The sequence below is a fragment of the Corvus kubaryi genome, unplaced genomic scaffold, assembly GCF_017639235.1.
Source record: "Corvus kubaryi isolate FWS band 111438036 unplaced genomic scaffold, C.kubaryi_AGA036_p1.0 37387, whole genome shotgun sequence".
Taxonomy (NCBI): Eukaryota; Metazoa; Chordata; class Aves; order Passeriformes; family Corvidae; genus Corvus; species Corvus kubaryi.
In genome coordinates this window covers 5,761,509-5,785,856 of record NW_024581129.1, presented here as the reverse complement: position 1 = coordinate 5,785,856, position 24,348 = coordinate 5,761,509, and the positions used below count along the sequence as shown (strand labels likewise).

The 24,348-nt window shown below is 54.3% G+C and overlaps 2 protein-coding genes across 9 annotated transcripts in view; one reads left to right on the top strand and one right to left on the bottom strand.

Moving 5' to 3' along the window:
* Positions 1–2,554, top strand: part of TNRC18 (trinucleotide repeat containing 18) — a 55,126-nt gene extending 52,572 nt beyond the window's left edge. For all 4 annotated transcript variants that reach the window (XM_042037565.1, XM_042037566.1, XM_042037564.1 and 1 more), the window contains one exon: positions 238–2,554. In XM_042037565.1, the coding sequence (XP_041893499.1) occupies positions 238–444 (207 nt within the window). In that variant the 3' untranslated portion in view covers positions 445–2,554. The remainder of the gene's footprint in view (positions 1–237) is intronic.
* Positions 2,179–24,037, bottom strand: SLC29A4 (solute carrier family 29 member 4). Of its 5 annotated transcripts, XM_042037571.1 has the most exons (16): positions 20,034–24,037; positions 18,281–18,407; positions 14,895–14,967; positions 13,437–13,580; positions 12,848–13,013; positions 11,889–12,045; positions 8,118–8,287; positions 7,337–7,468; positions 7,112–7,225; positions 6,905–7,033; positions 6,400–6,474; positions 5,780–6,045; positions 5,558–5,693; positions 4,816–5,003; positions 4,309–4,549; positions 2,179–4,234 (listed from the first exon to the last, which is right to left on the bottom strand). In XM_042037571.1, the coding sequence occupies exons 6-16, from the start codon at positions 11,984–11,986 to the stop codon at positions 4,092–4,094; spliced, it is 1,692 nt and encodes a 563-aa protein (XP_041893505.1). In that variant the 5' UTR covers positions 11,987–12,045; positions 12,848–13,013; positions 13,437–13,580; positions 14,895–14,967; positions 18,281–18,407; positions 20,034–24,037; the 3' UTR covers positions 2,179–4,091. The 5 variants fall into 5 exon arrangements, with proteins under 5 accessions (XP_041893505.1, XP_041893508.1, XP_041893509.1 ...); XM_042037574.1 differs by lacking the exons at positions 13,437–13,580; positions 14,895–14,967; positions 18,281–18,407; positions 20,034–24,037 and having other exon boundaries at positions 12,848–13,116; XM_042037575.1 differs by lacking the exons at positions 11,889–12,045; positions 12,848–13,013; positions 13,437–13,580; ... (1 more) ...; positions 18,281–18,407; positions 20,034–24,037 and adding an exon at positions 10,307–10,368.
* Positions 24,038–24,348: the final 311 nt, after the last annotated feature.

The window sequence follows — 24,348 nt, the reverse complement described above, 5'->3', positions numbered from 1 at the left end:
GGGCTCAGGTACAGTGGGCTGGAGGGATTGTCCAGGCTGTCCATGGGCCTGTGCAGATTCCCAGTGTTCCTCCCCTGGGCTGGCTGTTGGGATCAATGAGAGGTTCTTGAGTGTGAGCAGAGCCCTGTCCCATTATGATGGGTGTTCTTCCTACTTACTGAAGATGGTGCTGTAAATGCTGTGAGATCTAATGGCTCCTTTTTTTCCCACCTCCTTCCTTCTGTTCCTGTTGTGCAGAGAGCCCTCTACCAGTCCTCTCACGTGGATGAAAATGATGTCCAGACCATCTCACACAAGTGTCTTGTTGTTGGTCTGGATCAATATGAGCAGATGCTAAAGACAAAGAAATACCAAGACAGTGAGGACCTCTACTACCTTGCAGGGACCTACGAGCCCACCACGGGCATGATCTTCAACACTGACGGGGTCCCTGTCATCTGCTGACCGCCCAGGGGACACATGCCACCCCCTGGGAAGGGATGGGACAAACCTGAGGACGTGCCTGTTCAGACGACATGATTGTTTCTTTCAGTGCTCATTTCTGTGTCACACTACAGACAGGAGAGCGCGAGAGACACGAGGAGGAAGGAGAGGGCTGAAGAAGGGGGTTGGGGAAGCAGTTACAGGACTCGAGGAAGGTGCCATTGGGGGGTGGTGGTGGTGCTTGAACCCTGAGGCTCTTCTGGAAGTGGCTTTAAGTAAGGTGACACTTGACCAACTTCTCCCTTCCTCCTTTTGGTCCAGGAAAGCACATGGGTCTCGTGATCATTTCACCAGCGGGACCCCCCGGCAGGAGGGATCCCTTTTGTGTCATTTTTTTCCATCAGTAACTCAGAAGCCGCCCGCGTGTGGAAGGACCCTCGTGCCTTCTGCATGCGCTCCTCTCCGTCCTTATATTCCCTTTCTTGCTTAGTTTCGCATGACCCTTTATAGGAAGGACAGGGTGAAAGAGAAAGGAGATGAGTCTCTCTCAGCGCCTCGTCTCGATCCTCTCAGCGCCTTTTTGCCGTTCCCTTTCCCTGGAGGCCCCTCTGGCAGCATGTGGAGCACGACGGGGCAGGGCTGGCCCCAGCGCAGAGATGGCAGAAGAGAATCCTCCAGGCTGGAAGGAGCCAGGTGGAAGAGGAGCCAACATCCAATCTGGGATGCTGCCTTCCCACTGCCTTGAACAGAGAGTCTGAACCCTTTGCAGCTCTGTACCCCTTCTGCCGTGCAGAAGTGCTAGAGGGAGCAAGCAGGTGGCAAGGGGGTGACACGTGGCAAACTGAGACCTTGTCTTGGAGCGTGCAGTGAGGGAGCAGGAATCGACTGGGAAAAGCTGCTGCTCGGTGCTTGGAGAAGATCACAGGCCCTTGGATTCTGGCATCCCTCACCCAGCTTTACCTGCCATGCCTGGCCTGAGCTGAGACGTGGAGCTGCTGGGAAGCCTCTGCTCATCATCTGAAGGGAATGGGGGACAGTGTGTGAACCTGGCTGTGCCTGCCTGCGGCGTTCCCACAGCCAGAGCCCCGCTGCCACCTTGGGCTCAGGGACGGCACCGTTCAGCTTCCTCCATCCATGGAGGAGCTGAGCTCCCACTGAGCACACGCCAGACCCACAGCACCACCACTGCTGCTCCAGGGTTACACCTGGCAAGAGGGAACACCTGAGAACGATGCACCATCCTTGCACTTAAAACAAAACTCCAAGAGACGCACTGATCTTTGCAACTCCCGACTCGCACTACAGATCACTGGGACGTGGAGCGGGGCCCGGCTCGGCCCAGGCTTGGGTGGGGAGACGCTTTAGCCAAGGACAGATTGGAAACTCTCCACGCTGGTGCCGGCTGCGTACCAGAGACTGGAGGCCGGGGCTCAGAGGAGAGGGACAGCCCCGCAGAGTTCCCCCTTGACCTTTAAACAAACCACATGGTGCTGAGCTCGTACCATCTCCACCCTGGGCCACCGGCGCCTCGGCACGGCGGACAGTGACGGTTCTAGCCTGTACAGTTTTAATGTACCAAAAGACTCTTTAGCCCTCCTGTATTATAAGTCTTTAAATGGATTCAACTTTTTAATTATAAATATAAATATAAATATATATATATAAATATAAACTTTTTAAAACTGTGAAAAAAATTATGAAATTATAAAAAACAAAAAAAGAAAAAAACCCACAACGGCAGAAATGAACACAGTCTGACGTTTAGAATATTATTTTTTATTTCCTGTTGGATTGTGATTGTAAATGATCTGGGAACAGGCACATCCCCCACGCTCAAAGTGTACTGTACTTCTAGAAGCAAATTGTGTGAGCATATTTTAAAGAGCGAGAGAGAGAGCGCGCGAGAGAGATTTTATGCTAATGTTAAATAGAAAGCACTTAAAACCCACTGCCTTCTATGGAACACAAGGATATTTCAGACAATCGAGAGGAAAGGAGAGCCAGGTTTTTGTCTTTTTGTTTTGTTTTGTTTATGTTTTGTTTAAAACAATTTTTTTGGCATTCTGTTTGTTGGAGAACTCCGTGTGATCTTTTTTCATAAAAAAAAAAAAAATTAATTGAAAAAAAGCAACCCAACGAAGCATCTTTCTTTGTCTCACTTGTCCTGACCGCAGGGTTTTTCTCCCCTTGGTGGCAACGATGGCTTTTTGGCTCAGCCCCTGCCCTGGAGAAAGACAGAACCCAGGTGCCTGGTGGCTTTTTGGGGAGAACCCGTCTGTGTGACGTGGTGGCACCGATGGACAGGACAGGACACAGGAGCAGAGGTGTCTGCTGGACGGGGCCTTTAGGCTGGAGGTGTGAGTCCTCCCCCTGCCGCCACACTCAGGGCACCATGTGTTGAGGATGAAACGCTGGATTTGCTCTTTTTGGTGTGAGCTCCACTTCATACAGGCAGGAACTTGGAATGGTGCTGCGGGGGCCGGGTTGGGGCCAGGCCTGGCACTCGCTGGCTTCTCGGGCTTGATTTCCTGGGAGGTGGCACCCGCCAACTGGCACAGCAAGGTGCAGCCAGTCCCAAAACGTGCCGTTGGCACCTTCTCCTGCTGCTTTCTGCTCCTCTTGGCCCATGCCCTCTCCCATGTGCTGCCCGCAGCAGTTTGCAGGCTGGTAGGGGTTTGGTGTAACCCAGTGACAAGTTCAGGCACCCCAGGTGACAAAGAGGGCCCTGAAGAAGGGGAGCAGCACAAGGGGCACCGCAAGATCCAACAGGACAGGCAGCAGGCACGACCCTGTGTGTGTTTGCCAGCCCAGCCCAGCACCAGCAAAGTGCCACCAGTGCCAGTGGTACAGCTAAGAATCAGCAAAGACATTTAATTATTTAATCAGCTTCACTTTTGTCCTGTGCAATAAATTTTCAAGCTCAGCAGGGGCCTGTGGGTGGCACTGGCAGTGCTGTAGCCTTGAGACCCCCCCCTCCACCCCTTGCAATGGGGTAGATTCACAGTGTGGGGTGGGGGGAGGCAAGACCTGCTGCTCTTGCAGTTAGGGGGGGTAAAACAAGACACAATAAAAAAAATCATTTTTTCCCCAACCATCAGAAGTGAATTGGGACTTTTACACAGCGGTTGGCATATTTAGGGAGGGACTGTTACTTCAAGCCTTTCTTGGTGAAAACCTGCAGCACCGTCAATGGAAGTTGAGACCCACCTTCCCAGAGCCACCAGGGACTGAAAGAGCGTTTCCTTTCTCTCTTCCTCCTCTTCTTCTTCACCAGCCCTCCATCACCCTCCTCTCCCCAGTGCTGGTTGTATTCCCTTTGGGATTTGGCAGTATTTTCTTCCTCCTGTCAATGGCTTGGCGCAAACAGAAGATCCCCAGCCTTCACTGGAGAGCTGCACATTGCTGATGGGGACATCCCCAAAAGCAACAAGAACTGTCCCATGGGGTGGGAGGAATGTCACCCCAAACAGTGGCCCTGCACAGTGCCAGGCTGGGCAGCAAGGACCGTTTCAGGATGCCACAGCCCTGTGCCGACAGGATACCAGTCCTTGTCCACCCTGGGGCGGCTTTCTGGCTCCAGGCTCCCTCCCTGAGGAGGGACATGTGGGGTGCTGGGGACCATGGTGGGCAGCAGGTCCCATTGTGTCCCCACAGCCCCACCCCAGGGCTCAGTACCCGAAGGTGAAGGAGCCATTGGAGGTTTCGGTGTAGAAACAGGTGCTGTGGGAGGTGCTGGTGAGGCTGTAGGCAAAATACGCCACAGCCGAGCCCAGTGTCAAGCCCGTCATGTAGGACACGGTCATGGTGTTCCCTGTGGGAATGGACACGGGGTGTCAGGGTGCTCTGGCCACACCATGTGGGATTCCCAGGAGGGCTTGGTCCTACCTGCCAGCTCCCGCTGCTCTGGGCTCACTTTGCCTGTGGCCAGGATCATGGGGACGCTGCCGAAGTAGCCATTGGTGATGCCCATGAGGAGGGAGAAGATGCAGGGCCAGGCGGGGTGGCCGAAGGTGGGCTGCCCGTTGGGGTAGACACACATGATGAAGAGGGGGATGAAGACCACACGGAGGCAGGAGTAGACGAGGAGGTGGGTCCCTCTCCAGTCATAGGGCAGGGCAGCCAGGATCTGCAGCAAGAGGCAGAGACCCTGTTGCGGAGGGTGAGGAGGCTGGGGAGGGCCACGCCGTGCCCAAAATGGGGCAACAAGGAGACAAGATTGTGGAGAAGACCAACTGCTGTGGGAACCCAACCTTGGCTGTGCTGGTAAGCAGCAGCCTCACACTGGTTAGACACCCATGGGTGGAGATGACCCTTGGTGGAGCCAAGTGGCTTAGAAAGAGAACACCAAAGGAGGAGAGACCCCCACTGTGCTGTCTCTGGCCTCTCTCCTACCTTGCCGACGAAGTCAGAGAGGTTGAAGATGGCCATGATGAGGATGGGGAGCCATTCCCCCAGCGTGCAGTTGTGGATCTCCGACTCCAGCCCGGGAAAGAGGCACAGCGTGATGAAGTAGGTCATGGCGATGGAGAGCATGTAGGCCCAGATGAGGCGGGACACGACATAGCGGTAGAGCAGCATGTCTGGCAGAGACAGGCAGCACAGCTCAGCCAAAACTGCAGCCTCCCCCTTGAAGAGCCTGAGAGCCTTTTCTGACCCCCAGGCGTGCCTTCCAGAGATGAGTTTCCCTCATAGTTTTGGGCACATCATTAGGAAAGGGATCACAGAATCACAGAATGGTTTGGGATGGAAGGGAATCTTAAAGCTCATCCAGTTCCAACCCCCTGCCATGGGCAGGGACACCTTCCACTACCCCGGGTTACTCCAAGCCCCATCCAGCCTGGCCTTGGACAATTAGAGAGATGAGGCAACCACAGCTTCTCTGGGCAACCTGTGCCAGGGCCTCACCACCCTCATGGGGAAGAGTTTCTTGATAATAGCCCATCTAATCCTGTCCTCTTGTCAGTTTGAAGCCATTTTCCTTTGTCCTGCTACTCCACGCCCTTTTCAAAAGGCCCTCTCCAGCCTTGGGGATGATCCTACCCCAAAACTCTGGGTTACCAATCATTTATGCCACCCTACAAAATGTGGCAAACCCACCCCATGGGCATGGCTTGCCCCTGAGCCCACCACTCACCTCGGAAGCTGGGCCAGCTCCTCTTGATCTTGGGCCGAGGGACGTCGAAGCGCATGTAGGTGCCACTCCCAGCCAGCTCAGCTTCAGGGCCGGGGCTGCCCCGAGGGGAGCTCGGCTGCCCCTGCTCCTGGTTTTCCTGGATGAGGGGAGAGGGGACAGCAGTGCTGAGGTGCAGTGGTGAAGAACCCCAGGAGTCAGCAGGGAAACCCACCCTTGGCTTACAAATCGGACGTCCTCAGAGGTGACATCGTGGTGGACGCGGTAGCCGGTGCCAGGGTCGCCAGCCCCGCGGCTCTCAGGGAGGCCCTTGCGGGAACAGTCCGTGTAGTAGCGGACGAAGTGGGTGCGCTTCACCAGGAGGTGGAGGATGAAGCACGTCAGCTCCATGCCAATGGAGATGAAGAAGAAGATGACGGTGTTCTCCTTCTCGTCTGACAGCAGCAGCTTGGTGAAGATGCGGCTGAGCGAGATGATGACCCCAGCGGTGCCTGGTGGTGCGGGAGAGCTGTCACCGCTGGGCCCCATTGAATCCCGGCTCAGGGATCCCCATCAGCCCCTGCTACATGCATGTGATGCTTCCCAGTATGGAGGAGTCACCAGCAGTGATTTTGGGGTGATGAAGCTCCTGGCAGACATCCCCACCTCCCGTCTGGCATGGCAGTGCAGGGACTTAGAAACCAGTAAGTGCTTGGGAGCACCCTGGGGTGTCCCTGACCTGCTGGCAACCCATCTGGGCTGTGCTGGAGCCAGTGGGGACCCAGGTGTGACTCTCTGGGGCCCCAGGAGAAGGTGCAAGTCCATGTGGTGGGACATGGACATGGTCAGTGGCTGTGGGTACTTACTCTCGCCCGTCATCACTCCTTGCGTGTAGCGCTTGGGCAGCAGCCCCGTGTAGCCGTAGAAGCTGGATTGCTGCACTTCAGGAGAGATGCACAGAGGGGAGAAGGGGGAATTATTGCTGCAGCCGAAACTCCGGGAAGGGGGAAGAAACCCCAGAGGGAACCCATGTGCTGTGCCAACTGGGAGCTGCTCCTTGCACCAGCCTCCTTGCCCCAAAAGCAGGAGGGCCTTTTTTCCCTCCCCGGATGCTTCACTGTATCTGTTCCCACCAAGAGTGGCCACCAGCTGTGGGGGTTTGGGATGCCACCATGGTGGCCTGGATCAGTGGTGTCAGTCACTGGTGTCATGGTTTGGTGCTGGTGCCCCTGGCCAGTCCCACAGTGGACAGATGTGGAGGGGATGGAGTAGGGCTGTGAGGGTTATAGGGATCAGAGCAGAGCAGCTCAGGGATGGGGATGTTTCCCACTCCTACCTGCCCTGTCTCAGCCCAGCTGCTCTCCCACATACCTGTGCAGCCAAAGGCCACCACCCCGACAGCCACCAGGTTGATGGCGTAGGCTTGTCTGCGGCTGAACAGCTCCAGCCACACGTCGCAGATGCTGACGAAGAGCAGGGGCCCCAGGGCGAAGAGGTAGCCTGTGGGGGGAGACAGAGGTGGTGGCGGGGGGACAGCACAGGGACAGCACTGCCTGGGGGTGCAGGGACCCCACTCACCCACAGAGATCCGGGTGTGCAAGCTCAGCAGCTCCACGAGCGCGTTGTTGAGGATGACGGCCACCAAGGCCACCAGGATGTAGGTGAGGCTCATGTCAAAGACAATGGAGGTCCCTGCAGAGAGGCAGAAGATGGGGGAACAGGAGGTCAGCTCCCTTGGAAACAGGAATGAGTTCTCTCCAGGTTTGGGGTGCCAGGGAAGTGCTGGAGCGGCTCCAGACCTACCTGGGTATTTATGGTGCAGGTAATCCACATCGGTGATGAAGCTGTTGTAGGGCAGGAGGAATCCCACCCCAGCCAGCAGCATGGCAAAATAAATCCCATGGTATCGATCCTGGGGCTCAGGGTCCTCAGAAACTGCCCCAAAAGGTGAAAGAAAAAGATGTAACAGTGACACTGCTGCACCCCTGGGACCTATGTCAGACGCCAGCCTTGAGGCGATGAAATAGCCCAGCACCCTGCAGATGCACAAATACACAGCCCCAGCTCTAAGAAGCTCCTTCTATAAATAAAGACCCTTCAGTGGGACACCCAGGAGGCAGGAAAACACCTGGGCTTTGTGGGGCTGATGAATTTTAATTGCAGCTAAACAAGCTTAGAGCCAGGCACTGCAGGTAATAGCACAAGTTAAGGTGCAGAGGGGTGGAGGCAGGTGTGGGGGTGGACAGGGCTGCCTCAGGATGTGGAGCAGGGCTGGGGTGAATCCCAGGAGTATCCCTGAGTCCTGCATGGAGAAAGACGAAGCTGCAGGCTGGGGGTGAGCCTGGCAGGAGAACCAGGGCACCAATCCTCAACTCCTTGCCAGCCTGCAGAGCCCACTGTCACGGGATGTGCTGGTGGCTCTCATGGGTACAAAAATGGATGAAAAAAGGTATTGGGCAATTTTGTGGCATTTCAGGCTATTTGTGGCTATTAAACCCATCCCAGGAAGCTCCTAAGTGGGTGGGAAACCAGCGGGGAACCCGGCTCCTGGCTGTGGGTCACGTCGGGCCGTGCCTGCCCTCACCTGGCTCCATGAAGGTCAGGACACCCTTGGCCCGGCTGCCCCGCTGCAGCTCGTCCTCCTCCAGCTGGTAGCTGTCGAAGCTGAAGCTCATCACCACGTTCCCCTCCGGCGTCGCCGCCGGGCTCAGCTCCTTGAAGCGCTCGGCTCCCACCGAGCCCATCCTGGCCAACCTGAGAGGGAGAGAGAGCAGTGGCTCCTGTGTCCCCCCCGGGTGATGCCAGAGGTTTGCAAGGGACAATGGCATGTGGGCAGCCCTGAGCTGTCGCCACCTCGCTGTATCACAGCGGTTCTGGTGTTTTTTCCACCTGGAAAGATGATTTCTCTGGCGCAAATGGGATCCACCAACCTTCTGAGCAGAAGTTTGGCTTTGGGGTGGTGAGCAGTGCTTGTGGGGGACCCACACGAGCCACCCCTGAGGAACAGCCTGGCTCAGCACCTCACTGGGATGCTACCAAAGAAAAACGCCACTGTGATTTCCAAAAGCAATTAGAGAAATTAATGGATGAAAACCACTCACGGAAGGCGGCTGCGGGGAAGATCCCGGCTGCCTCGGGAAGCCCTGGCTCCCTGCAGGCAGCACACTTGCTCCGGTTTATGCCCCTTTTCAGCATCTCTGCTGCCTGGGGCTGGGGCAGAGCCACCGGCCTGGGCAGACACACTCCTGCAGCCTTTCAGGGAGAGGATGGGATGTGACCCTGCTTTTTTTAGATCTGCTTCTCTGAGGGATCATAGCCCAGCACAGAGCTGCTCAGAGAGCCGCCAGAGAGACCCCAGCATCATGCTTCAGAGGGTCTGCACTGAATGCATCCCAGAATGAGCTCTTCAAATACCCAACATCCTCCAGTGACCCCACCAGAGCCACCCAAAATACGTTTCTTCCCGGCGGTTCAACCCCAGGGGGCTGCTCTGAATTCCTTGTGCCAGTTGCTCGATGCCAGCCTGTCCCCAGCCCACCTCCTGCAGATTTCCCTGGCATCCAGGGGTGGTGGTGGTGAAAAAAATCTCCTCCAAGGCAGTAGGTTGAGTCAGGCAAGAGAGGAAAAATCAATGACAGTGATTTCTTTGGTCTCCCTGCCAGACATGGCGTTTGCAGGAGCAGAGAGGTTTTCCAGCTGCCAGGATGTGCTGGATGCTGGAGGGCCCTGAGGTGGGTGGCAAACGTGTTGTCCACAGATCCTGTGAGCGAGTTCCGGGAGCCTAAAATGCTTCTCTTGCTACAGGACGGGTGCACAGGGCAGCACTGCCCCGGCCCCGAGGTTGTGCTGAGGTCACAGCACTGCTGTGGGGCTGGGATGGGGTCCCTCCTCCCGCATCATGCTGGGGTTCACCCCAAGACTGCCCATCCCGAAGCCCCGCGAGCAGAACAACCCAGCAGGGCACGTTATGCTGGGGACACCGCTCCATCCTGCTGCTCCCAGAGGAGCTGTCTGCAATCCCCTTCACCCACACCCTCCTGTGCCTGCTACCACCCCAGACAATAAAACCCAGCGGGAAGCATCTCCCGGGATGCCGGAAAGCCTGTTGCAGGGCTTTTCCATAGCAGAAATCCCAGCTGGAAATGCCTCGTACGCACTGTGTGTGGCCCAAACTTCCCGGGGCCAGGAGCAGAGCGGGATGCGGGATGCGCTGCACAGCCGCGGCGCTGGACCAGCCTCCGGCACTCTCCGCCTCACTCCCCCGAGCATCCCTGCGCCGCCGTAAATTGGATTTTCTCCTCCCGCTGGATATACATCCGTCTGCCCCTATGGATTTACACCCTGCCACCCCTGTGGCCCTAGTGTGGGAGCGGGGGCGTTTCTCCATCGCGGTCAGGGGTGGGAGGTCTCAACCGAGAGGAGCCCTTGCCCCGCTGCCCCCCGGCTCTGCGTGAGCCCCGGGCACCGCAGCCCCGTGTTAGGGCAGAAAAGCGTTTTTTGCCCTGGCAGAAGGGTCTCCCGACATCTTACCAGCGGCGAAGTTGCCATAGACGAGGGGAATTCAGTAACCCACGTCCCCGGTCTGAAGGAGAATCTCCTGGCCGGAGGGAGCGCGGGGAACGCGGCCCCGGCCGCGCCCGGAGGATGCTCGGGGGGGGCGGGAAGATGCTCAGCGGGGCCAGGGCGGGCAGGGGCTCGGCGCGGCGGCTTCCCCTCCTTTCCCCCGCTCCCCGGCGGTCCCGGCCGAGCCCAACAGGTCGCGGCGGTTCTTACCTCGCTCCGCCGCGGCGGCTCTGCGGCACCGGCGCTGGCCCGCCCCGCTCAGCCCCGGCGGCCGCCGGCCCCCGGCCCCGCCATACCGGAGCCTCCTCCGGGAGGGGGCCGGCACCGAGTGCGGCGGCGGCGCGGAGCGGGGGCGGCCCCGGGTCTGCCTCCCCCCGGGTCTGCCTCCCGCCCGCCCCCCGCTCCTCCCCCGAGCCCCCCCGGCGGCCCCGGGTCCGCGGGAGCGGCTTTCCCGATGCACGCCCGTACCCCTGTCCATAGGCACCGCCTGTAGGTACCGCCTATAGGTACTGGCGAGAGGTGCCTTAGAGGGATATCGGAGGTCCGGAGCTAATTGCAAAGAGAGATTAATCAGGAAGAAAGCCCCGGTAATTTCATTCAGGGCATGAGCTTTTCAGGGACAGGGTCGTTCCTGCCCTGAGAAGGGTTTTGTCGTAAGAGGAGCTGATGGGATCAGGATGGATGGATAGATGGATTGCAAATCTGGCTGTCAGAACACAGCAATGCCCCAGCGTTTTGAGGAAACAGCCAAGATCTCTGATCCCCTGCAAAACCAGGGAGTGGAAGCAGAGGAGTAAGGGAACCAGCAGCATGGGGCAATGTGGATACCTGTGTCCCCCCAAGGAGGGTGATCCCCATCGGTGTCCCCACCCGTCCTGGGCTGGGAGAGCTGGCCCAGGCTGCAAGCTCCACCACGGGGATCTATTGCTGTGGGGTTTTCTACAAGAGCAGCAAGGCACAGAGGGGGGGACTCAGCCCCCTCCCAGCAAACTGGGTGAGAGCTCTGGGGGATCAGCCCTTGCTGGGCTCTGCCCCCCCGGAGCGTGTGAGGATGGAGGCAGCGGGAAGGAGGAGACGAACCATCCCTGCTCCCAGGCCGTGGCTGCACCGCGGCGGGCTGTGAATTACAATCTCCTCGCAGTCAATAATTGCTGCGTTGTGTAAATCAGCGCGCGGGGCCGGGGGATGCGCTGCTGCTGCTGCTGCCAGAGGAAATTAGAGACACAGCCGCCTGTGCCGCCTCAGCCGCCCTTCTGCCGGGAGCGGGGCTGAGAAAAGGGTCTCCTGCAAATTCAGCGCAGGGAAGAAAACAGGCCAGGTGGAAATTTCCATCTTTTCCTCCTTGACTGAAATAGCCGGAGTTTGGCTCAAAGCGCACCCGACTGCTGTGCCAAGCACGGCCTGGGGCCGGGGCTCAGCCTTCCCTACTCCCCTCTGGGCTGAGCACCTGCACAGCTCGGCCCTCTGGTGCAAAGGGGGATTTTTTTGGGCTGTTTGCTTTGGCAGGCTTGTTCAGCTCTAATTTCATAGTGTCTTTGTAAAATCTCAAAGCACCTCACTCCCCTTGGGGTACAACCCCTTGCTCTACACCAGACCCCATCGCTCTCTTCCAGGAACCTTGAAAATGTAAAAAAAAGGGGGGGGGGGGGGGCCGAGTGTGGTGGGGGTTCCTTGGCCGTGTCTGACACTGGTTGGCACCCAGACAGTGAGAGTGCTCCATGAAAAGAGCAGGATGAGCTGAAGCATATGTGCACCCGCCTTTTCCCAGCACTTGCCAGGCAGCATTACTCACCACAGGGATTCCCCCCAGGAGCCGGTTCTCCCCATTCCAAAGCCCCAGGAATAGAACCAGGGGTGGTCCTTTAAAGACAACCAAGCCGAGGGGAGCATCTCAGCTCCCAAAAGGATGCGGCGCTCTCTGAGCCGCGGGAGATGCCGCAAGCGAACACCTGGTGACAAAGATCAAGCCTGAGTTTTAGCATCTTCTCCAAAATCACACGATCAAGAGATCCCCATTCCAGGGGACAAGAGGGGTTCCCTTTCAACTACTCCTGCTGTGGATGTGACAGACCCATGCTGGGATACCCAAGGAAACTGCTACAGCTTGGAGAGCTACAGGAAACACAGGGAGATGAACTCATCAGGGTGAACTTCTCTGGGTGCTTTGTCTCTGCTTTCTCGATTCACAAGGGCAGTGTTAGACACAAACAACACTGTCCCCCCCGCCCAAGGTGCCCCCTGAGCATCGGCAGGCTGAGCTGCTTCTGCCTGACAAGGGTATGGGGGTCCCATGGGCTGGGCTCTCCTGGTGTTTTGCTGGGCTCTTCAATTTTTTAAGCTGGCCCTGAATAATTCAGCTTCCACATAGTTGGCTCAAGGTTGGTGAGCTCAGATGCTCCTTGGGTTTCTGCTTGACCCACTTTAACAGCCAGGAAAGTCAGCCAGGCGTGGTGCTCCTGGTCCCAGGCATCCTGGTCCCTGTGGCATGAGGGACATCCCTTACACACAGCCCCAGCCTGGAGTCTTGCCCCTGCACCTCACATCCAACAGCCTCATCCCTCACCCACACTGCAGATTTCTAGAGGCATTTGTTCCTTCTCCTGCCTCTCCCTGCTGTCCCATGGCTCCCAGCACGAGTGGGTGCATCCCAACAGAGTTTGCAGGATTATAAGGAGGGATTTGCTTGGCTCCATGAACCAGCCAACACCCTGTGGCCACCTTGCCACAGCTCCTTGCTATGCAGGGCCTCACCTCAATGCCCAGGAGCCTGGATGAACATTGACTAATCCTGCCGGCAGAATAAGAAGCTGCTGATTCATTTGGCTTCGAGATGCTGGATTAGGACGATCTCCAGAAATGTCCTGTATTGTTGTTTTTTCCTTGCCCTTCCAGCCGAGTCAGGTTTTATTAATCATTGCTGTTGCAGAGGGGAGAGGAAGGAGAGACCTTTCAGTTGTCTGCAGACCAAAAACCTCGAGCCAAGGCTTTAAACTCTTGGGGACCATGGGAAGGGGCTGTCCCTGCTGCCCCCATCCCTGTGGACACAGCCACAAGCCATCCCTTGGCTAAGGAGCTCCTTAACCAAGCCCTGCTCACCCTGCCAGGCTGCCCTGGTTCTTCTGTGCCCAATGGGTGTCCCCTCTGCACCAGCTGGGGTGGGTGACACTGAGGGGGGGCAGAAAAAGGGATGAGACATCTGTACCCCCCTTCCCACACCCCCTCACTCAGTGCTCCCGGGAGCGCTGTGCATCCATCTTTTCCGCTTCACAGAAGAGGAAGCCTTTCTCAAGGCTGCAATCCCCTCTTGGAAAAGCTCCTTTAAACAGCATTGCATCCTTACCCAGGGTCTGCTCCCAACGCCGGCCCAGCGTGTCGTGCCAGCACCAGGAGCATCCTTGGCAGCAGTGGCTTTGCACAGAGACTGCGGGGATTAATCAGGGATGGTGCCTGTTGGCCGGAGTCACACTTGGGGGATTACTGGGGCCTGCAAGGAGCGGGGAGTAGCCAGAGAATTTGTTCAATGCAAGTGGAGGGGTTTGTCACAATCCGATTGCAGGCAAACAGAAATCCCCAGTGCTGGCAGGAGCTCAGCACTGGAGGCCGCAGGGATTAACTGGTTTTTCCCCAAGCTTTGCAGCAAGGCCGGGGTGGGAGGAGATGCTCTAAGCCCAAAGCTCTGGGTTTAAAACCTCCAGGGAGATGCAGGGGCTGAGCTGGGCATGAGCTTTGGGGCACCCAAGCCTTGTCCCAAGGCCAAGAACCAAATTCTTTCACGTGGATGCCCCAGTTCTCCTGCAAGGCATTACTCTGCATCCCTCCCTGCCCTCAAACCAGCCTGGGAGAGCTGGAGAAACCCTGGGAGGATACCCATGGCCTTTGCATTCCCCTCGCTCCTCTTTGTTGGAACAGATTTGCATCCATCACTAATTAATCCAAGATGAGCTCCTAATTCAGCTCCTTGATTGCAACTTTGCATAATTGCTGCACGCACAGGCAGAGTGGCAGGACGGGATAAAAAAAGGAGACAATCAGTGGTGGGCGTAGAGGAAACAACGCCGGGAAGGGCCGGGTTCAGCTCGCTCCCACTCACCGGGCTATTTACAGACACAGGTTGAGAGAGATTTTCCTCTGGAAGGAGAAAATGGTGACAGTTACCCTTGGAGGGGGTGTTTTCCCCCTTGCTGTGCTCGCAAAGGGCCTCGCCAGCAGCCACAAAACCCTCAGGCAGTGGGAAAGCCAGGAATTACAGGCCAACCTTTTTTGCTATTCCTGTCATCGCTGCTGCCCTCCTCCCCAGGCTCTCCTTTTCCCAGTTCCCCAGCACTGTCTGTAGGTTTCAGAGCAAACATTCCACCAAGGTGAGCAGGCAAATACATCCCCCTGAGCCAGGTTCCAGGCTTCTGCCCCAGTCACCGGGTACATCACACCCCATGTCTGTGAAGGCTGTTAAACCCCCCAAAACAAGGCCCAGAGGCCACCCCAGGGAACGCATGAAGGAGGTTGGGCAGTGTGGTGAGGGTGAGCTGACCTCAGCCCTTGGAGGCATAAAAAGTAGGAAAACCCCTTCTTTTCCTGCCAGAGATGCCCAAGCCATTCCCACATGGCTCCAGCAGGCACCCGGGTACCCAGGGGTGATGCACCCCGAGCACGCACCACCCCATAGGATCGTGCACGTCGATTGTGTGCTCACAAATAAACGCTGATACTGGCTCAGGGGTTATTCTGCCACCTTCCTCTTCCTTCTCCGCTCACCTCCCACCCACAGCCATCCCCCTCCCCAGTGAACACTTCCACGCACCCCAAAAGCTGAGCGACAGGGCAGCAAACAGCGGCGGACAGGTCAGCCTCACGCTCCCTATTCACGGCCCGCTCTGCAAAAGAAAAGCTACTTTCAGCTCCAGCCTTTTCTCTGGAAAAATGCAGCTCCCAGCACAGGGGCCCCTTTGCTGGCCCCATGGTGGGGGTTGGAAGGGGGTTTGGGCAGCCAGGCTGGCCCCATCACCCCTCTTAATCAGCCAGGGCATGCATGCAGCCTAATGCTGTCGCGAAGATTTGGGCACTATTGACACACAGGGCGCATTAAACGCCTTACGGGGGATTTGCATAAGCTCGGGGAGGGAGGAAGAGTGTGGAGAAAAGTGTCGACAATGGGAAAGTAAATGCATTAAAGTGCTTAGGGGGAAAAAAATCTGATAAAGGAATAAACCAGTTAAGGGAATATATTACTCATAGCCCTGTTATTCAAATCCTGCCTTATAGGAAATCCTCTTAAAGCGATCACCTGATTGTGTGTTAAATTCCTAATTGAATAATAAAAGAATTATGTATTTCTTCCATAATGGCACAAATATGGGAGACCACGAGGATGCTCGGTGAGGGGGGAGGTGGTGGCAAAGGAGATGAGGGGAGAGGGGTCTTGGGGCAGCAGCAGCATTGATGGGAGATGTGGGAGCTGGGAGGGATGGCTGGGGAAGGGGAAAGTTGCAGGGTTGAGTGACTTTGGATGGTGGAGAGCTTTGCTGGGATGAGTGTAGGAATGATGGTGCCTAGCAGGAGAAAGAGTTGATGGAAATCCAGGGCTCCTCCAGCCCCACTGGTGCAAGAACTGAGAGAAGACACCAACCCTGGCCCCTTGCCCTGGAGCTGCTGGGAGCACAGCAACTGCAGCCCGAGATCCAGGCAAAGGGAACTCCGAGGGGGTTACAGCAGCTCCTGAAGCTGCTGAGGAGCAGAGGGAGGGCTCTGGATGCTGCAGGAGAGGCTCAGCCCCTGCTGCCCCCTCCTTTCCCCAGCCGGGGCTGAGGGCGATGCCTGCACGGCCTCTCCTGATGCTGCTGCCCTTCCCCCACCTCCACGCTATAAATAAGATGCAAAAAGAGGAGAGAAAAAAAGAAAATAAGAAAAGAGCACATCACCTGGCACTCAGGAGGTGAGGGAGAACAGCAGGACTGACATGCACCAAACCCTCAGACTGTGCAAGGAGGGTGGGGATGGAAAGGGGGGGAGAAACAAAAGAGCTAAAAATAGCCCAGGGAGCTGCTTTCTTCCCGGAGATCATTCTCTTTTTTTCTACCCAGCTGTTTCATTTCATAAACAGGATTATTTATTTATTTCTCCCTCTCTTCACTCCACTTTTTACTTATGTTTTCTATTTAGTCAACACCACTTTACCCATCCTCACATCTCCTTTAAATGCAACGTAAAAACCAAAACAAAACACCCAAAACCAAGGAAAAAACCCCTGAAACCAACAGCCTTGATGCCTCCGCAATGTCTTGCTTTGCTACAGCTCTTTATATGTAATTGAATATCCCAGAGTTGCACCTGCTAATGCAAACTCCGATACCAATAAGTGGCAGTGGTGAGGGCAGAGGCAGCAGCTGAGAAAACAAAGCACCAGTGCCCAGCAAGCCCCAGCCAAGCTCCAGGCTGCCAGAGGCTTTTTATTAGGCAGAATTGGGTTGCTGGAGCCAGGCTGAGGTCCCAGACCAGGGCGAGGGTGGGAGCAGGAAGAAAGCAGGGTTTGCAGGGAGGTGGGTCTGGAGTTATCCTCATGGAATTTAAGCCAAGCTTGTGCAGGGCAGGGGGGAGCAAAGCCCCCCACCTCCTCCCCCCAATTCCCAGGGGAGACCCCCAAGCCCCAGAGCAGCTCCAGCCACACCGAGGAGCTCACAGGTTTGCTCCGCTCACATCTCCAGCAGTGCCCGCACCTCCTCCTCGATCCTGCATCCTCCAGCAGCAGCCAGGGAAATCAGGGATGACAGGAGCAGTTAATTTGAGCCTGCAGAGGCCATCTTCCCGTGGATGTGTTGTTTTGTTTCCAAATAGACTTTTAATAATGAATTTGGGATGGTAAAGAGAAAAAGCTTCATCCTGACCTCTTGAAATGCAAATTGCCTTTTCACCCTGGGAGAGATGAAAGGCTATTTCCTATCTGAAAAGTCAAAAAGGGCTGAGATAATGTCCCTGGCTCTGTCTCCCCACTTTCATTTCCAAAATTGTTTTTGGGTGAGGAGAGATGCTCTGCATGATTTCACTGTGCTTGGTGCCCATAGAGAGCAGGGGGGTCCTCAGGGGACACCTGGAGCAGAGACCCCTGTGCCCTGATGGTGCAGAGGGAGGGGACACAGCCCGGGGTCTGTATTCCAGCCCTGCTTCAGCCAACAGCAGAGGCTGTGGGGCCAGGTGAAGCCCAGAGCTTTGCCCTCCCCTGCCAGAACTCAATTTTTGGGCCCAACTCCAAAAGCTGCAGCGTTATCTGCTCAGGAAAACACAGCAGAGCAGTGGCACAGCCACACAGCTAAAGCCAGACACACTCTGCTCTGGCCCCACCACAGTCCCCTCATCCCAGCATGGCTGGATCAAGCCCCAGGCAGGAGCTTGTGGCACACACAGCAGCCAAGCACCCTCTGCCTCCCCCAGCAGTTCTGGCTCAGGGGCTGGGTGAAGGCAAACACAGAGCAGTATTTTTTTTCCCCCCTTATGTTCTGCTCTGGGTCAAGGAGCAAGTGCAAGGCAGATGCCCTCAGCATGCACAGAAGGTGCTGCAGAGAGCTGCTGAAGAAGCAGATGAGGGATGTCATGGGAGCAAACAAGGGAAGGAGCATGGATGCACCAAGGGGAAAAGGCTGGGATGCTGCCAGCAAAAGAGCAGGGAGGTTATGGGAGGAGAAAGACTGGGATGCTTCTAGAGAACATGCAGGGATGCTCTAGAGGAGAAAAGGCTTGGATGCTCCCAGGGAAGGAGCAGGGAGACTCTCAGAAAGGAAAGAACATGGGTGTTCCAGGAAAAGAAGATTGGTATGGTCCCAGGGAAGGGAAGAAAGAACAGGGATGCTCTGGGGACAGAAGGCTGGGATGGTCCTGGGGAAGGGACAGGGACACTCCGTGGCCCCAGGGCCCTGCAGCTCCATCCAACAGCTGCACAACAGCAGAGCACAGCCCCCCTCTGATGGCCCCCAGCAGCCTTCCCTTCACCAGCCACAGGCCCATCCCTCTGCCTGCCCTCCACAGATAAAGTAAATTATCAGCCCTGATCTGGAGCTGCTGAGGAGCAGTGGCTGACACGCCTGGAAGGGCTTTGCCACCAGCCTGCCCCAAGCAGGGAGAAGGGCACAGCAGTGACAAGGGAGGTGCTGGGAAGGTACACACCAGGCTGGCACCCAAAAGTGACTCTGTACCCACCGTGTGGACAAGGTGGCTCTGATCACATGGACAAAGCAGATCTGTGCCCTTGCATCACTTGGTGCTCCCCAGCTCCCGGACTACACTTGTGGAGAAGTGAGTCTCTCTCCCAGGGCCTTCCTTGCCCCTGCAAAACAGTATCCAAAAAATCAAAACACTGCCAAAATCCTCTAGCTTACTTAACGGACTTACCCAGACACAGCAATCTTCAAATCCTTTATTATAGCCTGTAACTGCTAAAAATCCCAGCCCAAAACATAACCCAGTGCTGGAGGAGCCGGCATCAGCTGTCCTCAGCTCCAGCAAGCTGGGCACAATGCCCTCATTAGCTCACAGTGCATCATTAATTAGCCAAAAAAGTCTCTGCCAAGGGCCTGTCTGAGACTTGCGTGGGTTGGATGTGGCACGAGAGAGGTGAGTGCTCAGGCACCAGCTGAGAGTGGGTGCTGCAAAGAGAGACAAGCTGCTCCTAAGCCTGGGCAGGATCAGAGTGGTGCTGGCGCTCACCTCTGGCTGCTGGACCCCAGCACTGCCCCAGCATCTCCTTTCTGCCCACTGGCTCTAAAAATGAGTGATTCTGCATCAACCTTGCAACCCAGCCAGGCCCGGGGCAGTGTGAGCTGCTCTGCCCAGCTCCTCACTCCTTGCTTTGCTCCCAGCAGTCTGTTCAGCTCAGCCACAGCCTAAGTGGGGCTGTTCACACCAGGATTGTGCTTCTGCTCAGTTATTTCATCTTGGACTCAAGTCCTGCATAGTGAAGGGTCTCAGGGCCTCACCACTGGGCAGATCATCACAGCTACACCCAAGAGCCTACTCAGTACCAAGAGAAAGCATACCAGGGAGGAACACAGGCACGAGTCCATGTTTGCCCTTACAATAAGATAAATAATTGGAAATGGGATTGCTCAGTCCCTTCCCTGGAAATTCATGCTCAGTGGGCCAAACTCAGTACCAACAGACAGATGTGAAACTGCTGATGTGAAAGCAACCATGGCTGCCTATTTCAGGGCTGGGTATGGCCCACTGCTCACAATTTTTCTTATGCTTACAGGAGAATATTCTGTTTTGCTCCCCTAGAGCAGAAGGAGAGGGGCTGTTGGACCTCCCAAAACATCAGTGGATCTGGATGACTCTATCCACCTGGGACACAGGGAACAGAGGATTTGTTGGCATCACCACTGCAGATGGAAGTCACTGCCACTTCCTGAATCCACCAGCAGCTTCCCTCAGATCTTCCGTTTGCTCCAGGCAGGAGACAGGGAAACATCAGCAGCCGAGTGAACAGTTTAGAGACACTCATCTGAGCTAAGAGAGCCTGTTTTGCCTGGAGCAAAGGGAGGCACAAAGCAGCAGCGACAGGGCAGCATTGCCCTCCAGAGCTGGATCAGGGGAGGCAGCGCCTGCAGCTCCTCAGCCAAGGCGTCACCATGAGAAAGCCACACAGGAGAACAGGGAGAGTCTCATCCTCATCTTGTCCTCACGTGCTCCAACACTGCTAGCAAGAGCAGAAAGGCTTTTGCTCCTCTTGTCCACCCCGATCAAAGCTCTTGCTGCTGCTTAGCAGGAGGAAGGATACAGAAGCAGGAGGTGCCTCCTCTCCCATCTGCAAGGGCTCACTCCACATCTTCCTCCAGGGCTTGAATGCAAGAAGCAACAAGCCTGGAGTGGCAGCACAGGGAGCAGGCTGGCTATGAAAGTACTGCTTGAGATGCATCCCATGAAAAAAAGGAATAAAGGCAGTTAAGGAACTCACCTGAGCAGCAGGAGAAAAATACACAAATGCAAGGCCAGGGAAGAGCAGCTTCGAGGAGGAACAAGAGGGAAAATTACATTTGCAAGCAAAATGTGCCAAGAAAAACTCAGCTGGTCCTTTCCCAGTCCCTGCAAAGCTGCTCTGTGGAGAGCAGCTACAAAGCACAGCCGAGACCGAGGGCTCTTAACTGCTGCTGTTTTGGTTTGGGCCACATAGCGTCACCCTGATCTTATCTGGCCCCATCTCCAAGTAGCAAACAAAAGGAAGAAGACACAGAATACTTATCACAACACAGATTTAATTTCTTAGGCAGTTATAAAATTACAAAGAGCGACGGGCTAGCAGTGAAAGCCAGACACTTGGTGAGGTGGAATGTTAGACAAATTTTTCCACTTATCAACACAGATACCAAACAGTCAGTGAGCACTGCAGGATGCAGGGTTTTCTCCAGGAAGCAAATGCAAGAGGAAATAGATCCAGGTAGACCTAGGGCTGAGTCAACACCCCACAGAAACCCAGAGCTACAGGTCTGGGGAGAACTCCCCGCTCCTGAGTTGGACACATGCAGGGTCCCTGCGGCCACATGGCCAAAGCCACAGCACTGACATCTGTAACAAGCACAACGGCAGCTGTTTGCAGGGCAGAATTACAACTTCTTGCCCGTTATTTTCAAAGCAGTGTAAGATGAGATTTGCCAGTCGGAAGAGCATTAAAATGAAGGCATGTCATGACTAGAAAAATAGGAATTTGCTGAATTCCTTTGGTTGTACAACTGGAATCTGAAAGGATTTATTTACAGTCAGAGCCATGCTTTCTTCATTGCAAGCCTTTCACAGGCCAGCAGATTCCAGGAAAAGAAAGGCCTGCTCTGCACATGTGGAGAAGACACTCGGGCCTTGCTCTCAGATATTAACAGTTTAAATAAAGTTCACTGTTAGCCAGGACAACTGGAGCACAGAATAAAACTTCCCAAACCTCTGCAGTGATTAATCCCCACCAACACTTTGGACAAAGACTCCTGTCGCTCTGCAAACAGCAGCAGAGCATCTGCACATGCCAGTGGGATACTGAACAGCTCAGCAACCCACAGGGAAAGAAATTCTACTGTCCTACTGCATGCTGGTTGGTGCTAATGCCATTATTGGAGCCAAGAAAGCACAGCATGGGACATAACAGAGAGTGCTGTGCTCGGGCTCAGTGCTAACCCGCTCACCCAGCCCGGGGCTCCTCTGCTCCCTCCTCCCTTTTTGCTATTCCACACAGGTCAGACCGAATTTCCTCTGTGCAAACACCTGTCACTGCATTAAAGGTCTTCTCAGGTATTTATTTGCATTCAGGCAGACTTGAAAAGCCACCACCTCTACCCCCACCCTCTGCAAAACACAGAGCCAAGAAACTCGCCGTGCAGGACCCAGAGCAGTGAGGTACAAGCACACACCTGATCCCAGAGGGAGCACTCGTGCCAATGTCTTGTTCAACAGGGCATCAGAACAAACAGCTTTTACCAACCTCTTGATGCTTTCTACTTCCTCCTCCTCCTCTGCCAGGCCCTGCCTTTTAACGGCTAGATTCGTATCTATCACTTGTATTTTGGAAACAATGACATAAGAAGAGACCAGGGCAGATAAAAGCTTTCTGCCTCAGAACTTGAAATACAGAGTAAACAGACAGATGTCGAGACAGCAGCCGAGGACCTGCACTCGCTGCCCATTTGCACATCAAAAGAAGCAGCTCCTTCCCTACGGTACTCCCTGGGAACTGATCCCACTGCAAGCTAAGACCTGAGTTTAGGATTCCAAGTTTTTCAGTGTTCCCCCCTCCCTAGCTTTGGTTGTTTCAGTTCTCTGCCTCAACCCTCCACTGAGTTAAAAGCTATGAGGAAGTGCAGCCCATATGGAGAGAGAGACAGACTGTACAGAACAAAAACTGTCCTTCCAAGGAAGGTCAGTCTAAACTGAGAGGGGCTGCACAGGTGTTCCCATACCCTGTGACCAGCTCATGGCCACAGCACAGGGCTAGAGCCTCTTTGGCTTACCCTGGGTTTGTCAGAGCATCAGAACAGAAATGTTTAGACACCACCTGATTCACAGAGAACAACAATGCAATCACAGGCTCCACGCTCAGGTGAGGATGCAGCTGCAAACAGTATTTCTAGTTATGTTTAAAGAAAAAAAAAAAAAAATAGAAACACATCTTTGTGTCACTGGGATAAACCCCCAAGCTGAAAGACTTCTAACTTTGGTAGCATACCACAACAGGGTGGTTACTGAGGGCCTGAGGCCATCACATGGAAATTACATCAGTCATATTTTATCTGAGAAAAAGTTTATATCCTCATGCAATGAATTTAAGACAAACTACTGTCACCACTCTTAAATACACAGCCAGTGGGGACCAGAAACAACCTGCTCCACCCTACTAGCTGGTCACTAACCTCAGAACATTAATATTTTTGCTCTATAAAAAGATTTTCCCAGTTACAACAGCAAGAAGATACTTTAACTGGCTTTCAGCTTCTATTTAAGAGTGAACCAAGTAGGGCACAGCAATTCCACAGTGTGTGGCTCAGGAGCAGGAACACGCTACAGCGTATGGAAGACACAAATACAGTGAATATGGGATCTCCAACTCACCTGTGGAAAATAAGGTATGAAAATTAAGAAGGGAATAAAATTAGTACAATACATGTTCTCTGTTTTTAACAAAGTTAGTAATTACGTTTAGGGGTGTAACATGGCCTTTGTTACACTCAAGACTTGTAAAACTTGTGTGCTTAGCAGACCTGTGCTGCTGGTGCATGTTTACTGCTAACTGTGCTTGTGGAGTCTAGGCCAAGCCTCCAAGGATGTTATCAGGAATGTTAACCAGCTTTAGTCTGGAATGAGCAGACATCTCCTGGGTGGTTCAGTTTGCCAGCAAAGCTCACTGAGCTTATATTTACTTCAAGACTTGTATTTCACTCTGCAGCTCGGAACATCACAGCAAAGCTGAGAGCAGTAAAGCAGAAAATAAAATAAGTAACTGCAGACCATGGAACTGAGTTGTCAGCCAGACCTTAAAGTCAAGAGACTAAGCAAGATTTCAGCACGACTCAGGGGCTTGCTGTGAATGTGCTGGGTTCTGGAGAGGACACCACAAGCCACTCCAACCGACTACTTCGGACAGTCAAGGGTTTGCAGAGAATAAACAAGCCTGAACCCTTCTCTCCCACACATGCTCGTGTACAAACACCTTCCACTGACACAGACTCACAGCAGCCTCCTTGACAGAGCTCTCTTGGCAGGGGCTACCACCTTCTTTGTACTTATAGAGGCAGGGGAAGCCCACACAGGGCTTTGGGGACAGAGCCCACTGCCTGCTATTGCTCCAGAGAAGACTTGTTCATGGTACCAAATCCTAAAAGAACATCACTGCGTAGTTGTTGTAGGGAGTTCACACATAGCTGGAACACTCAGCCTCTGTCCTCCTCTCAGGATCTGCCATTTTCTTGCCTCTTTTTATATTTACTTCTTTGTAAGCAGTCAGTAGAGGGAAAGGAAACAACCCACATTGCTACACAGAAGGCAAAGCAGGCTCGTTTTGGCAAAGGGAAGTAACACTCACCAAGTACTTCACTAATCACTTGCTCAATAACTGTTATCCAAGACTTAAGAGAAGGCACATTACAACCCTAAAAATAGTCTGCAGCACTGCTCAGCCTTGGAAAGCCCTAGACAGTGTCAGGGCAGTTAAGGATTTATTCCAAAACTGCCAAAGAAACAACCAGTCCTTGAGTGTATCGCAAGAGGTACTCTGATGAGTGGGGAAATGGGAAAAAAAAAAACCAAAGAAAAGAAAAGCATTGTTATGCAGCAGTAGAGAACCCGGAAGTAAATTAAATTTTCAAAATCATTTATATTTACATCAGTATCTGGAAAAAAAAAAAAAAAGTTAAGAACTTTCACTATTAGAGCACTACACTCAGCCCCAGACTGAGAAGCAGCAGGAATTGAGAGCATTCCAGCAGGAAACCTTAAGGCTGTTTATAGAGTGGGGCTGCCAAACTCTACAGGGACTTCCCTCCAGCCTGACAGAATCCTTGCTTTGGATAATTTAAAAAAGTATAAAAAAAGGTTATTGCTACTCTGCCAAGAAAATAGGACAATCTACAGGAAAGAAAGAAAGTGCATTCCAAGTCTTTTCTCAAAAACCCACAAGCTCATCAGCTGCTACAGGCTACAGACACCCAAGTACCAAAGGTGTACAGACAAGATTCTCTAACAATCCTTCCCTCAATTCTAGCTTTTCTTCCTGCAGCAATTCCTTTCCTTCCCTG

Coding starts and splice junctions, on each gene's coding strand:
- SLC29A4 (XM_042037570.1), bottom strand. CDS start 9,920: ATGGAGAAACGCCCCCGCTCCCACACTAGGGCCACAGGGGTGGCAGGG. Junction 8,288..9,690: donor GGAAGTTTGGGCCACACACA/GTGCGTACGAGG, acceptor TCTCCCTCTCAG/GTTGGCCAGGATGGGCTCGG. Junction 5,004..5,557: donor GAGCTGGCCCAGCTTCCGAG/GTGAGTGGTGGG, acceptor TGTCTCTGCCAG/ACATGCTGCTCTACCGCTAT.